This window comes from Zosterops lateralis (genome assembly GCF_965231275.1).
Source record: "Zosterops lateralis genome assembly, chromosome: 19".
Lineage (NCBI taxonomy): Eukaryota > Metazoa > Chordata > Aves > Passeriformes > Zosteropidae > Zosterops > Zosterops lateralis.
The window spans coordinates 5547366-5565330 of NC_139779.1; the positions used below are offsets into that span (position 1 = coordinate 5547366).

The 17965-nt window shown below is 48.6% G+C and overlaps 1 protein-coding gene across 1 annotated transcript; it reads left to right on the top strand.

The window, feature by feature from the left end:
* Positions 1-1612: 1612 nt before the first annotated feature.
* GUSB (glucuronidase beta) lies at positions 1613-14019 on the top strand (the record flags this gene model as incomplete). The annotated part of the gene is made up of 12 exons (XM_083875054.1): positions 1613-1840; positions 3434-3622; positions 4687-4868; positions 5842-5984; positions 6156-6343; positions 7028-7180; positions 7699-7877; positions 8277-8423; positions 9449-9533; positions 10998-11174; positions 11617-11752; positions 12803-14019. The coding sequence occupies 12 exons, from the start codon at positions 1613-1615 to the stop codon at positions 12958-12960; spliced, it is 1965 nt and encodes a 654-aa protein (XP_083731180.1). The 3' UTR covers positions 12961-14019.
* Between the last annotated feature and the right edge of the window lie 3946 nt (positions 14020-17965).

The window sequence follows — 17965 nt, forward strand, 5'->3', positions numbered from 1 at the left end:
AGGTGGGAATGCTTGGCTCCTCCCCCTGGGCGGAGCATCTCCCAATGGGATGAGGAGTCGTGCAGTGGCTCCTTGATGGCCCATTAACAGAGATAACCCCTGGAGGGAGTTCCCTGTGACTCATGGGCCATTAGCAGGAGACACCTCAAAAGTCATTAGCAGAAGACACCCCAAAGGTCATTAGCAGAAGAGGCAGGGGGCTTGGGAAAACACTGCCCCACCTGGTTTCAACAGTTCATGAAGATGGTGATAGAATAAATACTTTGTGTACATCCTACACTGCAACCCAGGACAGCTGGACATCAGGAGGGTGTCCAATTCCTGCACAGAAGGGGAGATCAAACATCAGCACAGCCAGGTGGAATCGCCACCCCTGGAGGGGAAAGGTGGATGTGACTCAGTGCCCGGCTCTGGGGGACAGGTGGTGCTGTTGGGCCACAGCTTGGACTTGGGGACCTCGGAGAGCTTTTCCCACCTAAATGTGACAAATAAATGAATGAAAGTGTAAAGAAGTAAGCAAATGAATAAATAAGTAAAAGTAGGTGATAAATACATTTAAACTCCTATGCAATGAGGAGAGAGGAGAGGAGAGGAGAGGAGAGGAGAGGAGAGGAGAGGAGAGGAGAGGAGAGGAGAGGAGAGGAGAGGAGAGGAGAGGAGAGGAGAGGAGAGGAGAGGAGAGGAGAGGAGAGGAGAGGAGAGGAGAGGAGAGGAGAGGAGAGGAGAGGAGAGGAGAGGAGAGGAGAGGAGAGGAGAGGAGAGGAGAGGAGAGGAGAGGAGAGGAGAGGAGAGGAGAGGAGAGGAGAGGAGAGGAGAGGAGAGGAGAGGAGAGGAGAGGAGAGGAGAGGAGAGGAGAGGAGAGGAGAGGAGAGGAGAGGAGAGGAGAGGAGAGGAGAGGAGAGGAGAGGAGAGGAGAGGAGAGGAGAGGAGAGGAGAGGAAGAGGAGAGGAGAGGAGAGGAGAGGAGAGGAGAGGAGAGGAGAGGAGAGGAGAGGAGAGGAGAGGAGAGGAGAGGAGAGGAGAGGAGAGGAGAGGAGAGGAGAGGAGAGGAGAGGAGAGGAGAGACGCTCGATGAAATCCAGCGATCAAGGACAGAGCCTGAAACTTCCCGGAGCCGCCTTTACATGGGGACACTGGTGGCTTTGTCCGGAGGGGACGGTGGGACAGGGCCTTGTCCCTGCCGGGCTCTGCGGTCGCTCATCCCGCTGGGGCGGGATCGGGACGGGGACCAGGATCGGGACCGGGATCGGGGCCGTGACAGGGGTCAGGATGGGGACAGTGACAGGGGTCGGGATGGGGACAGTGACAGGGGTCGGGATGGGGACAGTGACAGGGGTCATGACCAGGATCGGCACCAAAGCCGGGATCGTGACAAGGATCGGGACCGGGCCCTGGCCCCGCCCCTCAGGCACAGCCCCGCCCCCTTACAAACCCCGCCTATGGCCACAGCCCCGCCTACAGCCCCAGCCCCGCCCCTCAGCCACGGCCCCGCCCCTCAGCCACGGCCCCGCCCCTCACACAGACCCCGCCTATACATCAGGCCCCGCCCCAATCAGGCCCCGCCTCCAGCCGTAGCCCCGCCCCTCCCTCCGCGGGCCCTGCCCACAGCCAAGATGGCGCTGGCGGCCTCAGGCGGCGGCAGGGCCGGGCTGTGCCCGCTGCCGGCGCTGTTGCTGTTCCTCCCGGCGCTGGCCGCCGGTCCCGCCGGGATGCTGCAGCCCCGGGACACGCCGACCCGCGAGCGCAGGGAGCTCGGCGGGCTGTGGAGCTTCCGCGCCGATCTGTCCCCGGGCAGGGCCGCCGGGTTCGCGCAGCGCTGGTACCGGCAGCCGCTCCGGCAGGTAGCGGGGAGCGGGGCGGGCGGGCACTGCCCATCCCCGGCTCGGGCCGCGCTCTTCCCTCCGAGCCGCTGCGGGGGCTCCACTTCTGTCTTCCTCTCTCTCCCTTCCTTCCTCTTTCCCTGCTTTCTTCTCCACCGGGCTGGCGGAGCCGCTGCCGTTCCCCCACCGTGCTGGCCCTATCCAGGGGGCAGCTCCTAATTAGCAGCCCCTCGAGGCAGTTCCTAATTAGCAGCCCCTGCTGATGCCCCTGGCGCTGCTGCGAGGGCAGACACGGTTTAGATGAGCCCCGTTCACCTCCCCGTGTCCCCTGGAGGAGCCTTGCACGGCGCTGAGCTTCCAGCAGCCCAGAATCGGCAAAAAATGTGCCTGAATGGGCGATGGGATTTTATTATTTATTTTATTATTGTTTATTTCAAAGTTTCGGAGCGCTGGTAGACAGGTGTTGGTGCGACTGGGACCTGCTTGGAAATTAATTACATGACCTGAAGGAAAAGAGTTATGGGTTTTATGCATAACATGGATAAGTCGTTCATTATTTCTGTTTTTAGCCTTTTGGCCGATTTTGTTGCCAGATTGTGGAGGAAGGGCTGAAGGGCACTGTGCTGCTGGAAGTTTTGCCAGAGGAGAGGAATCCTGCAATGTGCTCCCTCCAAGGGAGGCTTGGCTGAGTGCATTCAGCCTGTCCTAGGCCTCAGAGCAGCTCCCTGAAGGACACACAGGTTCTGGCCAGCCCAGGCAAGGCTTCTCCTGGATCAGACACAGAAAATCCCCGTCCTCACCCAAGGATTTTCCCCCTGGGATTTTGTGCTGAGGGCACTGGGCTCTGTGCAGTGCCGGTGCTGAGTCAGCCATGCACATGATGCCCACCCTGGGTGCCCAGACCTTCCTCATTCCATTTCCTGAAGCTTCCTGGGGAATGGAGAAGCTGCAGAACTCCTTTGTGCAACATCCTGAGGGCAGAAAGTGCTGAAAATGAACGGCTCTGTTTGGCAACAGCATCTGGATTCCTCAATTTCCAATGTATTGTGACACTGCCCCTCTGTTAGCTTCGTGTTGAATAAGCAACTGAACGGATTCTGTTGTAATTCCAAGGAATCTCTGTTGCTTTCACGCAGTGGGAAAGACTGAACTCAGCCCAAATAGTCTCCATGGGGAGAAAAATACCCGAAAATATCCATTACTGCTCAAATATCTATTATTTTGTTATCGTTTTACTACAGCTCTTAGCTGACAAACAGCACCACAACCCCCACATTGCTCTGGAGCTGTGCAGGAGAAAATTCTCACTGAAAGAACAACTTGGGCTTGGGTTTTTCCCCCCTCACTTCTCTGATTCTGTAATGCCAGAGCCATGAATGAAAACATTTCATTGCACACCAGGAGGGGAAAAGAAAGAAGCAGCTTTCTCCTGTAGGAACAGGCAGGTGCTAATTAGGAGCTGTGAGAGATCTCAGCAGTTTTTAAACAGCTTTTCCCAAGTATTTCCCCTTGGCAAAGGCATTGTAAGGCTGTCAGTGGAGGGGGACACCTCCAGCAGTGAAATCCCTTTTTTTAAACGCTCTGTTCCTTCCTTTTCCATGCAATTCCCACCAGAGCGGCCCCGTGATTGACATGCCGGTGCCTGCCAGCTTCAACGACATCACGCAGGACCCGAGCCTGGAGAACTACATCGGCTGGGTGTGGTACGAGAAGGAGGTGCTGCTCCCCCCGCGCTGGCTGCAGGGCGACCCGGCCCCCCGCGTGGTGCTGCGCTTCGGCAGCGCCCACTACTACTCCATCGTGGTACGTGTGGCCTCGGAGGCTGGCCCTGTGCTGCCTAAATGAGGCTGGGCTAAATTAAGCTTTATGGTTTTGCGTAAATTTGGATGGATTTCGCATCCCCTTCTGAGCCTGTGCCTGTTTTCCCCCAGTGGGAATGAATTCCAGTTTCTCCTCTCTGGTCCTGCAGTTTCAGGATTGGTGACTAAACGTTTCCTGATTAATGGATCTCTCCCACACTGTCCCTCAGTGACACTTGATGTGACCCAGCAAAGGGAGATCCCTCAAAGATCAAGACTGATCCCTCAAAGATCCTTTGAGGATCAAGAGCCTGAACTTGTTCCTTGTAGCTGGGCTTCCCTTCTCCGTGCAAAATCCCGATATCTCGGGTTGGGTTTCTCACCCGGGATTCAGGTTGTTAAAAGTCCTTGGCCCTCTAAAGGCCCCAAGAAAAAAACAGAGTCTTCAAGTTTTCAGGTTTCTTATGTTGTTTATTATTTGGTATCTCAAAATTTTCTCTGCTCCCAGCCGAGGTCTGGACAGTGGTGAGGACACAAGGGGACTCCCCCCATGATGGGGCATTGCTTTGCTTTATACAGATAACTACGTGTCAAATTATTTACCATTTCATACCAACGCCTAGTGCCTGTACTAAAAGGGTCATTTCTACTCTGACTCAATCCCTTCAAACTACCTTGTGCCCACGTCACTGCAGAAGATGGATGATGAGGAAGAAGGAGAACTCAGGGTTCCACCCTAATTCCTCCATCTTGTTCCCCTGCACCTCAATTCTAAAAACCCCAAAACTACAAAACTTTCCACCGAGTGATAGCTACACCATTGTCTGTCACACCTTTGTGACTTGTAATTCCTCTCTGTGGTGGAAGTTTTTCTCATGGACTGAAATTAAAGCCTGTGTCTTCCTGGGCTCTGTGCCAGGGCCTCAAACCCCCCTGGACAGACCCCAGACCCTCTTTTTTGGGTCTCAGGCCTCTCTACTGAGGTCTGTGACCATCCAGGGTGCCCAGAGGGATGCCTTGGACTCCAACACCAATAACCTGGGTTTTTTTTGGGGTCTCTCCCTGCAGTGGGTGAACGGGGTGCAGGTGGTGGAGCACGAAGGGGGGCACCTGCCCTTTGAGGCTGACATCAGCAGCGTGGTGCAGAGCAGCCCCGGCGCCCTGTGCCGCATCACCGTCGCCCTCAACAACACCCTGAGCCCCCACACGCTGCCCCCGGGCTCCATCCAGTACATGGCTGACAAATCCAGGTGAGTTTCTCAATATTCAGGTGTTTTTTACTCAATATTCGATATTCAGGTGTGATTTACTGCTGGGCTCGTCCCAGGGGTGTGGGAGAGGGGGAGTTCATTCCGGTGCTGGTTCATAAATCCCTCCATGGGGTTGTGTTTATGGTGGAATTCGTCAGTGGGGCAGTGAGGAGTTTAAGTTCTCAGGAGTCAGCAGTGAGTTATTGCATCTGTTGTGTGCACATCAGGTTGGGTGATTTGTCAGGCTGAATTCATGGCAGGTTAGGGAAGCTTGGATTCAGCTGGAAGCTGCAAGTACCTGAAGGATCAAGATTTTTGTTAACTGCAAAAACTGATACAGGTTAGCACCTGGCCAGGTTTATGAACCAGGTGTAAATGTATCAATCTCTGAGGGTCCAGCCTTTGCTGATTGGCTTAAAATCATTTTAGTGAGGCTGCTCTTCAGAGGTGTTTTGTAAAATAAAAGGTTTAATAAAGAAAAATAACAAAATAACAAATGTTCTGGAAAACAGAAGAAAAGCTGTGCACAGGTGTCTGAGAAAACCTCTGACACCCTGTTAGAAACACTCCAAAAAGCCTCTTACTTCTTTTGTGCCCCTTCCTAAATACTGAATGTTTTAGGAAGGACAATTTGGCCTGCTGCCAATAGAGATACAGGGTTTGAAGAACGGTTACAAGGTCTAATAAGTGCTTATCTCTTGGCCCTGAGCTAATTACAATGGGAAGGGCACAGGACTTTCTATTTAAACTTCCAAAAATATCTAAAAGTAAACTGAAACCCTTTCCCTATTTGGAAGCTGGGGGTGTGGGGTGCATTACCACACAAAACCCTTCAGTGTTGCAGCTGTAAGACAGATCCATCCTGTTGTAAAGGTATTTTACATGATTATTTTGCACTTGCCAGCCTCCACATGCTCCCTCCAGCTGTGTAATGAAGTGTAATGCAGCCAGTCCTCCTGTCTTGCTCACTCAGGTACCCCAGGAACTACTTTGTGCAGAACACCAAGTTTGATTTCTTTAATTATGCCGGAATCCACCGCCCAGTTGTGCTTTACACCACTCCTGCTGCCTACATCGATGACATCACTGTGACAACCACTTCATCAGACACTGTTGGTAGGTCCACTGCAATTACAGCAGCTCCCTCATACTCCATGTGGAGGTGACAAGGGTAGCAGGGCAAATATCCTGCACGAGCCTGATTGAATTTATTTCCCAGTGTCTTTTTTCCTGAGGCTGAGCTGTCCTCTGGCAGTCTCTGATTGTGTTTTGTCTCCTCTGAGCCAGCCATGGTGCAGTATCAGGTGTCAGTGGTTGGCAGCACAGCCAATTCCTTGTCCCTGAGTTTACGTGACCAGGAGGGGAAGGTGGTTGCTACAGGTGATGGCCCAGTGGGAGAGCTCAAGGTCCTCAACCCAAACCTCTGGTGGCCTTACCTGATGCATGAGAACCCTGGATACCTGTACTCCTTGGAGGTAAAGTGGCATTTCCTCCTCTGGGTGGGTGTGTTTAACAGGGTTAAGGCAGTGCCATATGGCCCATCCTCTGTCCTCTCCTCTCACAGGCCCTGTGTCTGTGACCAGAGTGGCTCTGCTAATTAGGCAGTAATCAAATCAAGCTTTGGCAGCTTCTGAAGGGTCTGGCAGAGAGAAGGGCATTCCTGGAGTGTGCTCTGAGCTGCTGGCCCTTCACACTGAGGGTCCAATCCATCCCCTCCGGGGAGATGATGAGTTCAATAGCTCAAGCCTGGGAGATTCTGTGGGAGTTTAGGATCAGTAGTGATGTTCAGGTGCAGAAATCAGGGAGGATGAGCTGCTCTGATTTTCCAGCAAATGGCATTGCCTGGGATGAAGTTGCAGGGCACATAAATGTTCTGGCCTGGGTAGATGCCATGGGGAAAGGACACTGAAGCTTTTGGGATGAGCAAATGCCAGAAGGGTCATCCAGGGGCTCATTCTTCATCCTTCAGCTCCCACTCCTTGGATTTCTATGTTTTGTTTAGTCAGACTGGCTCTCCCCCGAGCAGCAGCAGTGAGGAACAGGCCGTGTGCTGAGGCAGGGCTGGGAAGGGATGTGGGGCCAAAATCTCCCTGACAGACAGGGGAGAGAGCACTGGGCACCCCTTTGAGGATCCCTCCCATTCCTCCCTGGCCTTGCAGGTGAAGATGCAGGCCCAGGTGGGCAGGGAGCTGCTGGAGGACGTGTACACGCTCCCGGTCGGCATCCGCACCGTGCACGTCACCAGCACCCAATTCCTCATCAATGGCAGGCCCTTCTACTTCCACGGGGTCAACAAGCACGAGGATGCAGATGTAAGTGTGGCACCCAGTGCAGGGACACCCAGGGGCACCTCAGCTCACACTGGAAATCCTCTTCCCTCTTCTGTCTTGTTTCCTCACACTCTCCTCCCAGGCTAGGCACTAAGGGGACACCGTGCCCAGTCCTACCACAGTCCTGACATCCCTCAGGGCACATGGATGTGCTAGTGGAGACACTGAAGCATCTCCCAGCCCCAGATTTCAGTCAGTCTGTTGGGAGGGTGGGGAGGCCCTGGCACAGGGTGCCCAGAGAAGCTGTGGCTGCTCCATCCCTGCAAGCATTCCAGGCCAGTTGGACAGGGCTTGGAGCAACCTGGGCTAGAGGAAAGTATCCCTGCCCATGGCAGGGGGTGGAATGGGATGAGCTTTAAGGTGCCCTCCAACCCAAACCCCTGTGACTGTGACAATGGTGTCAGGTTCCCCACCCCGGGCAGCACCAGTGGCAGGCAGCTCCGGGGCTGGATCAGGCAGGGAAGCTGTGATCACACAGGGTGATCCCTCTCTCCCCCCAGATCCGTGGCAAAGGCCTGGACTGGCCTCTGATTGTGAAGGATTTCAACCTGCTGCGCTGGCTGGGGGCCAACTCGTTCCGCACCAGCCACTACCCGTACGCTGAGGAGATCATGGACCTGTGTGACGCCTACGGCATCGTGGTCATCGACGAGAGCCCGGGGGTGGGCATCAAACTGCCGTAAGAGCTGCCCAGCACGCCCTGCCCCTCGCTCCTCTGCCCCCTCTGAGCTCTTTCCAAGTGTCCCAGTACCCTTTTTACCCTTTTTTTTTGTCCTTGGTGTCCCACCCGTTGTGCTGATAACGAGAGCACTTTGCTCTGTGTGGAAATCTCCCGTTGCGCCACCAGTGCCTTGTGATGTTGGGCAACCCGAGGGCATTTTGCCACATTCTGCCACATTTTGCCACATGGCTCCGTTAACGAGCCCAAACCACGGCCCTGAACTGTGCAGCAAACTTAGGGGAAATAGGGGCAGAAGCCATGCTCAGCATCGAGGCTCTGCTGTGCCCAGAGGCTGAGTGTGCACAGGGAAAGGCAGAGGAGATGGATTTTACACCCTCACCTCCTTGTGTCTTGCAGGGAGAGCTTTGGGAACAAGTCCCTGCAGCATCACCTGGCTGTGATGGAGGAGCTGGTCCGCAGGGATAAGAACAGGCCCTCGGTGGTGATGTGGTCAGTGGCCAATGAGCCAGCATCAGAGCTGCCCCCAGCTGCTCACTACTTCAAGTAAGTGCCTCTGCTCCTCACCTCTGGGCACATGATGCCTCTTCTTGTTTTGGGATGGCATGGCATGGCACAGAGAGGTAGTAAAGGGAGGGCAGGCATTTTTGGGGAACCCTGGAACTGAACCTGAGGATGCAAACTGAAATGGAACTGCTGCATGTGTCCAACTGATGCTCAGAACTGTCCCAACATGTTGGTTCTGAACTGCCAAGACTCCACAAAATTACCAGGAGTCCATTTGGTTTGAGCATCTCTTCTTGAGCTAAGGGTTAAGTAAAATCCTGGTGAGAATGGAATGTTCCTCGTTAGCACTGGAAGATGAGTACTGAATCCTTTGAGAGTTAACAGCAAAGCTGTAAAATAACTGGCCTTTCATTCTGAACACAAGGTTCTCCAGTTAGTGCTGCTTCTATGTTCTGTGGCTCCCCACTTCAAAGCCACTTCCTGGAGTCCCTGCAGCCCCCTTGGTTTTATTTCTAAAGAGATTTAAGCTTTGGATAGCCCAGAGGCAGCTCTGTGATGGGCAGCAGACTGTCCCTGGGAGCTGTAGGTGCATTAAGAGGGAACTTTGAAGTTTCATCCTGCAGGATGTTCCGCCACCTTCCTGCAATATCAGGGCAGCAGCAGAGCTTGGCCATCCCATCCTGTCCCATCTCCCTCACTCAGAGCTTCCTCAAAAGCATCCAACCTCTGCCTGCTGTGGCACAGGCCTCAAGAACACGTCCCAGGAGCTGTTGAGAAACTTCCCACTGCCCTTTTTACAGTTTTGTCCTCAAACTCAACTGTTCCTTCAACTTCTAAGCTGCTGGCACCAGCCCATGTCCCTGTGCTTGGTGTGCTTCCCCTCTGCTCTTTTCCAGGTGGTGCAGCAACCACGTGGTGACAGCTCTTCTCTTTATTTCATTAAAACACTGCCTGCTGTATCAAAAGCAGCTCTGTCTGGGGGGTGGAAGGACAGAGAGCCTGGGGAGAGGAGGCTGTGCTTCTCCATGCTGTTGTTGAACTGTTGCTTTACTGTTTGCAAACAGGACAGTGATAGCTCACACTAAAGCTCTGGACCCCTCCAGGCCAGTCACCTTTGTGACAGATGCTAATTACGCTCTTGATCATGGTGTAAGTTTGCTTCATTTTCTAGCTTTTCCTTTTTTTTTTTTTTTTTTTTTTAATTCAAACATTAAATTTCCTCCTCTTGTCACTTGTTTTATAAGTCCTTTCCTTGCTCTCCTTACTGGAGAAAGGCTAAAGAAAAATTACATTTTTATTTCTAGTAGAAATCACTTTATTCCGTAGTTGTAGCCCAGCTGAAAAAAAAATAAATCTGTAAGAGAGAATAATTCTTTGTGTGCAGAATTACGCTCCTGGATTCCATTAATATTGCCATGCTTTGCCTTGCCATTGATTATGTTTACTAATGCTCAGGATTTTCACTTGCAATTAAGCCAAAGCTTAAACCTCTTTAAAATACTCACAACCCTTGTGGAAGGCTAAAGGAAGGGAGCTTTGCTTTAATTCCCGCTTTAAACTGCTCTAGATCTGCTTTGGCAGATGTCTGTTTGTGTTGAACAATCTAAAAGCTCCTCCAGATCCATAATTAAAGCCTTAGAGCTGGGTAAATAACCCAAAGGCACTTTCCTTGGATTTTTGGGCCTTTCATAGCATGGACCAAGGAATTTTTAACAGCTGTATTTGTTTCCAGGGTAGATCCTTGTACAATAATCATTTCTAGCAGGTGAGTTGGTGCTGCCACACATCCCTGCTCCAGGTTACACTTTGGATTTCTTCTAAAATGTCATCTAATCAGCAGGAATGGCTGCAACTCTGAGGGTTTTCCTCCCCACCCCAGAAAAAAAATCCCCAACTTCTGATGGCTTTAAATTTGAAGGGTCCCAGCAGGAATCTGATTTTGGATATCCCATTTCCACTATGCCCAACCGGCGGAGCTCAGGGAAACCAACCCAAAGAACAGATCTCTCATACACTGATGTGATATTAGAACTTTTTTTTTCTTTTATTACAAAACATGTTAAGAGAACATTGAACAAGTTACATACAACATCACTTTATCTTGAGGGGGCTTTGTGCCCTTTTATCACACTGTCCATGTGGTAGAAATGGCAAATAACTTGCAGAATGCTTTAGTCTTAGTATTGCACCATTGATGCACAAAATTTAGTTGCTAGTCAAAATATTTGACCACTCACTTGATAATCACATTCCAATACTCAAAAAGAAAAAGTACATCTAAATGTACCAGCAAGCCAGAGACATCATGGAAACCAAAAATCTTCTAACAAACCTGAGAATGAAACATGTTGATCTTGTCTAACTCTTTGCTGTGATTTCCTAATCTGTAAGAAAAATGCCTGATTAATGCTGTTAGCTTATTAAATTTATCCTGCTTTTTTTTTTTTTTTTTCTGGGGAAGATAATGATGTTTGGAGGGCCTGAGTGATGGGAGAAACAATTCATTCTGTGTGTAATAAACCTGGATTCCATTAAATGAACCCAAAGGAGGATTTAGGTTTACAAGAGGAGGTTGAAGTCTGTGCCAAGAGACTCTCACCTTGTTTTCTGCAGGCTCCCTACGTGGATGTGATTTGTGTGAACAGCTACTTCTCCTGGTACCACGACCCAGGCCACCTGGAAGTGATCCCACTCCAACTCACAGCCCAGTTTGAGAACTGGTACAAAACCTACCAAAAACCCATAATCCAGAGTGAATATGGAGCAGACTCAGTGCCTGGGCTGCACAGTGTGAGTGTTGTGGTGTTTGCCTGATGGAAACAGCTCTTACAGGGCAGCAAAATGGAACTGGGAGAGGGTTGCACCCCTGGGAGTGTCCAAAAGACTCCAGGGTTGGGATCCTGCTCCACCAAAACCAGTGAGCTTAAAGATGACTCCAAAATCTGTCCTTGGCAGTGGTAGAAAATGCTTCAAATAAAGCAAACCCTGGAGAATGGAGGTTTGTGGTGCTGTCCCGTGCAGGGGAGGTGACACTCCTGTCCCTGTCATGCCAAAGGCCACCAGGGAAATTTCCCCTGGAAATACCTGGAATTTTGTGTTTGCTAATGGTCACAACAGCCAAGTAAATGCAGAGCAGGTAACCCCAGGGCTTCTGTTCAGGAATAGTTCCTGGGTCAGTGGGAATGGCTTTGCTGGGATGATGTGTCCCCTCAGGCTGTTGTTGTGGCTGCAGGACCCCCCCATGATGTTCACTGAGGAGTACCAGCAGGCCATGCTCAGGGAGTACCACTCTGTCTTTGACAAGAAGAGGAAGGAGTATGTCATCGGGGAGCTCATCTGGAATTTTGCTGATTTCATGACCAATCAAGGTGAGCTTTTATTTCTATTCTGAACACCTTTCCACCCTTCCTGGGAGGTTAGTGGTTGATGCCACACAAACACTGTGCTTGCCCTCTGTTCACCAGGACAGAGCACAGCTGCTTTTGACCCAAAATCCAGCAGGACCAAGAGGGAAGTTCCTGCCTGTGTTTAATTCATCCTTTCTCCTGCACAGATGTTCCCAGGAACGTGAGGCAATGTACAGGGGAAGCTTGTGAGGGACCCAGACAGCTCCTGGGTTTTGGCTACCCTCAATTCAGAGCTTCAGGCAGCTGTCAGGGACATGTCACTTGCTCCCAGTGTCACCTTAAATCCTCATCATTAACTGGGCAGAGGTTTAGCAGGAGATGAGCAGGTGCCACACTGGCACACAGCTGCCTCACCATGACACTCTACCTATTATTTATAGATAAGTGCAGTCACAAAGGAAGGGAAATCCCTTAATTTACAGTGCAGTCCCACAGAAATGAAACAATCACAATCTAATAATGAATCTGCTCTGCTTATGCCACCTGCAGTGGGTTGAGGTGGTGAGCAGTCAGTGGGAGGGAGGAACAGCACTAAAATACCCTGCAGAGCACCAGCACAGGCTTTAGAAGGCTCAGTGATGGCAGTGGCCAGAAAAGCAGCATCAAAAAGGACAGAGAAAATGTAGATACAGGTCACACAGTGATGCAGTTCCAGTCTCTCAATCCTTTTCTCTAATTTTCAATGAAAATTAAAACGGGAAGAAAGGATCCAGACACCACAGAGGGCAGTGAATAGTCACCACCATTTCCTCCATCCAGTCTGAAGGTGGAGCCAACCTATTGCAGATCTAACCCTGATCAATGGGCACACCCCAGTTAAGTGTCCCAGCTGTAAAATGAAGGAATTGTCACAGCCTGGGATCCTGCCAAGCTTCCCTGTTGTACCTGACTGTCCAGAAGAAAGTGCAGAGGTCTCTTCCACCTGGCCTGATCTAGTACCTACATTGTAACAGCTCACAGCAGGGCCTGGAAGAGCTTGGCTTAAATCTTTATTTTCTAACTTCCCTGCAGGGACCACACGAGTTTTGGGGAACAAGAAAGGAATCTTCACCCGCCAGCGCCAGCCCAAAGCAGCTGCATTTGTTCTTAGAGACAGATACTGGAAGATTGCAAATGAATCCAGCTGCCTTCCTCCTGTAATAACATCACATTCCCTCTTCCTAAAATGAAAACAAAGGGTTTAGTGGCTGGGGACTATGTTGAACTTGTTATTAAATTTCTGTTAAAAGAAGTTTTATGCCTGTTTCAAGTCTTGCAAGTCCAATGCGATTTCTAGTCCACCTGAAGTAGTTACTGTGATGCAAAAGAGATCAGAAACTTTTGTTTCCTGTGCTCAGCCATGTCTGGAGGCTTTTCCAGGCAGGAAAACAAATATTCACTTTCAAGGAGCTGAAGTTAAGAAATCCTGACTGAGGTATCTGTTTATGGCAAAAAAATATACACAAATATTACATGATACAACTCGATGCTGAACTTAAAAACAAAATCTAAGTTACTCTAAATGAACATCACATCCTCCTAGAGCAAATGAGGTTTTCCAGTTAAACTCCCCTAAGAGTTAACACTACTGAGATCACAGCAAACTGCCCACAGGATTGCAGAGGAGCACAGTTTGTGCAGCTGCTCTGGCCTGACAGGATGGATGTGTGAGAAATCCTGAGCATTCCCAGCAGTCAGGAAGGGTGTGAACCACCCAACACACTCCAGCAGAGAGTTTGGAATTCCTGTTCCAGCAGCAAGGTGGAATGTTAGAGAGGGAGGGACTACACCAACTCAACTTTAAATCTAGTTATTTTACAGTACCAAAACTGCTACTATTGGACACAAACTGTGCCTAACAATGCCACTTCCACTGTGGAAAGGCTTCCTTCATATTCAGTGTCACCACAGAGGAGCAGCCCAGGGGGAAATTGTGTTCCAAACCTTTCTGAGAGTGGCCTGAAGCCCTCTGGGGTAGGGCCAGGTAGAAATCCCTGTGCTGCTGCAGTGATGTCCCTTTAGGCTTACCCTGGCATGGATCATGCCAGCACTCACACAAAAACTCAGCATATTTAGTCTGCAAACTTCCCAGCAGCATCACAACAAAAATCAGAAGCTGCCCAGTGCATTTGGGAAGTTTCAATTCTGGAGTTTGATTCCTGGAATTCACAGATTCTGGGTGAACCTGGTGCCACGATTCCCTGTCCTGCAGCTGCCTCTGGTGTCAGTGGCTCAGGGGAGTGACCTGAATCTGACCATATCACAAAAATATTTGCTTTTCTGTTGTGTGGTGGCCAAATTCTGTTCCTTTCAGAGGTGATACACGAGGAACCAACAGCACCTTCCACCCTGCCCCAGCAGAATAAGGACACAGATGTTCACTGCAGACTCCACAACAATTTTTCTTGTGTTTTTAAGGGAAAAGAAACAACACTACAGCATTCCTCACACTGTGCTAGGCCTAGATTTTCCCTAGAACTAAACCCCCAGGATATAAAACTCTATGCACAATAAAAAGACACTTGTTCAAACACACCATGGTAGGAGCAATTCCTGTATTTAAGCCCACTAGCAGTGTTTGAAACTCCTCTCCATCTCTAGCCATCATCCTTTCAAAACTCATTTTCTTCCCCAATTTCAACAGACCTGACCAAAACACAGCTGAGGATTTGACACTGGTCACTCCTTACAAATCAGGGCTCAGCTCAGCCCCCCCAAAATCTGAGCACACATTTGAGGTTTAATTCCTGCTTGTTCTCAACAAACTCAACCCTGCCCAGCAGCTCCATCCCCAAATCCAGGGACACATCCAGCAGTTTCCAGGGATTTTGTGGTCTGTGGGACCAGCTTTGAGCAGCCCCAATAAAGCAGAAAGTGATAAAAACCACAATGTTGGGTTGGTTTTGTTTTGTTTTTTCTTAAAGAACTGTAAACAGTGAAAGCCTCAAGTCAATGCTGCTCAGCCTTTACACACAATGCTCAGCCAGACACAAAGCTGCAGGAATTCTACTGGGAAAACTGGGATCTGGGGGGAAATCAAGTGCTTTAACCCTTCTACAGCTAAACACACACAAGGTCTTAGAGAAAAAAAAAAAAACAAAAACAAAAAAACAACAACAAAAAAACAACACACGACTTGGTACAATTTCTAGAAACAGAATTACAGTACTGACATTAAAAACAGTTTCTAAGGCTCAGACTGAGTCCAAAAAGGCCTCTGGTTGGGTTCATTCAAGCTCTTATGTTTGGACTGCATGATTGCAGCATAAGAATGATTGCAGCAAGACATCCACAGGTAATTTCTACATTTATTTTTGTGGGGTTTTTCTTTTTTTTTTTTATACCAAAAAAGTTATGTGCAACAAATAGAATTTGTACATATTTACATGGGGTTTTTTTTGTGTTTTTTTTAACCTGTTAGCAAAATTGTATCCTAAAGCTCCAAGAGAGAATCTCTCAGCCTCTATTGAGAAAAGGAATATCTGCCCAATGATTCCATTTGAAATGGGTGCTGGATTTGGAGTTGAAAGCACTGGGAATAAATAGTTGATGGAACATACTATACAGAACAAACACCTAATATTTAGGCCATGCTTAATACAGATTTATGGTAACAGAATACTTCATCTTTTCTGAGTTTAAACAACATTGGCAGAACCAGAGCCATCCAACCTCTGATTCAGCCCACAGAAATCAGGAGCAAACTGCCTGAAGCACCTCACCAGCCTCCTGGAACAACTGAGACTTTGCAGCAGCACAAAAAATGCAAATTACAGCCCTCAGAAACCTCCTCACCAGAGATTTGTTGTCACTTCAGATCTCCAAGGTGCTCAGGAATGTTTCCTTGGTCTCAGTGTCACAAACGTTTTAGAGGAAGAAACTTCCAAGAATATTCATTTCCTCGAATGCTTTGTTGGCCTCAAAGAGTAGCAAGTACCTTACAGTAAGAGGATTTCAGGAATGTTTAATTCCTAAGCAGGTTTTGGGATGAGGTTTTTTTGCCTTTCCAATCCGCCCCCTCACTGTGGAACTTCCAACTCAGAATATTCTGTGATCCCAAAGGAATTCTGGGATTCTGAGAGAGCCAAAGGAGGGCAAGAAGAGCCCAAATTCAGAATCTCTGTTTAGATACTGTGAATTTTATCCCATTCATTCTCCTGAGGGTTGAAACCACAACGAGGATCTCTGCAACACCCCCCTGTCCCCTGCCAGCACAAATACCTGCCTTTACCCTGACTCCTGCATCACTGAGAATTTTTAGGATTTTAAGGGTAAAACCAGTACCAAGCACACATTTGCCACCAGGTTTTGGCTGGGGCAGGAAGAGGAGCACAGCTGCACTCCTGATTTCCATCACAACTCATTTTACTGGAAGGAAGATGCTGTTTCCATCATTGGGAGCAGCAAGGAAAGAGTCAAAAAGAACTGGAAGCAGAAAGGTCCAAATTTCTCCTGCTAAGATTATTCCACCCTTTATTCAGGCCAACTGCATTTCTGAAGCATGAGAGAGAAATAGAAGAAATCAGGGCCACTTCTAGCAAATCACTTCCAGTAAAAAGTAACTGCAAGAGATGCACATAAGACAAGAGAGTTCACAATTAAGGATCAGATTTGCAAGGTCGTGCACAAAGTGTGGCTGCAAATTCTCCCAGAGCCCAAACTCCAGCTCCATTTGCTCCCTCTGTGCACACAAACAAGGACTGCAGACACCACTGCTGAAAATCTGGCCCTAATTTTTTACTAAACAAACTGAATCAACAGACTATGCCCACACAAACAAGCACAAGACACAGTGAAGTTAAGTCAATACCAATACTTTCAGCTGATGGGTTTGTGGTTTTTTTTCCTCTTTTTTTCCCCCAGGAATTGGACCAAGTACTCATGGATTAGACTTGTCTCCATGGCTGCTTGCTCTGAGAGAGGAGAAACTTTCAGGCAGCACCTGTGTTCACCTCTTCCTTGGAGGAAAAAAAGATGCCTTTAGTGTAGAGATCACAGGAATGCATGGAAATAAAATCTATACAACACATTAACCACTGCTACTGCCTCAAGGCTTGGGAGAGAACACAGCCAAGCCTTGAGGGACCAATTCAACATCATTCATTCCCCTTAATATCAAAGTGGAAGGCATTTGAGAGACAGAACTGAACATCAAGACAAGCTTTAACTATACCCCGGTCAATACAAAACTCATTTAATGAATTGTTGGCTAAAACTGTCAGACGAGGGACAAGTCATTTAGTGTTACATGCAACAGATGTTACTCACACCACAGAACTCTGTACAGAAAAGCAGTTTCCACCCCCACTCTTGGTGCAAATCAGAATTACTCCAGTAGTAATTTCAGTGTTAATTTTGTGAATTCAAGCTCCAAACTTGTTTTGCTCTATGGAAACGCTGCTCGTTTCACAGTCAAGTTTATCCTTAGTGTTTAAAATCCACTTACAATGGAAGTGTCTCTCTGACATTCATGTTTGAGACTGAAAATGTTAAATTAGTTCTTTAAATAAATGGGTATGCAGTTGGAATTCTTCGTATTTCGAACTGACAACGGCAAAAAGCAGCACAGCACCAATTACAGAAAGTAGCTGAACCCACACATTTTGGTGTCACACAGTCTGAAACACGAGTATTTCACTTTTCCAAATCACATCAACCTTTTAAATTAATCTGAAAACAATACTGCTACCACTTCTCAGTCTAAAAACTAAAAAACAGATCTCTTAATACTCTCCCATCCCCAGCAAGTTTGCTGGGAATTCTTTTTGTTCATTTTTAAAGCAAGGACACTTCTGCCTGCCAAGTTCAACACAAAGTATTTGGTTTAAGATTTGAAGACAGAAGGCACTTTTAACATTCAGCCTTAGAATACTGAGTGCAGAAACAACGTGTACAATTTTGTTCCTTTGTTTAAATCTGCAGTTTAATATATTTTTTTTCCCAATTAGTTCTTAGAAAGAGCAATGATAGCACTATATCACATTTTATTTTCAGGAGCACATTGACTTACTTATCCCATTAAACAGGTTGCCCTTCCAAGAGATCTTCTGTGTGTGTGTGTGTCAGGCCTAAAGTTCATCGCCCAATATAGCACAAACCAAAGATCCTGACCAAGATCAATTAAGGACCTGCTTTTTCAGCGCACTGTCTGGTTATCCTGCTCACTCAGTGGTTTCCACTGCAAATTGCAATTCT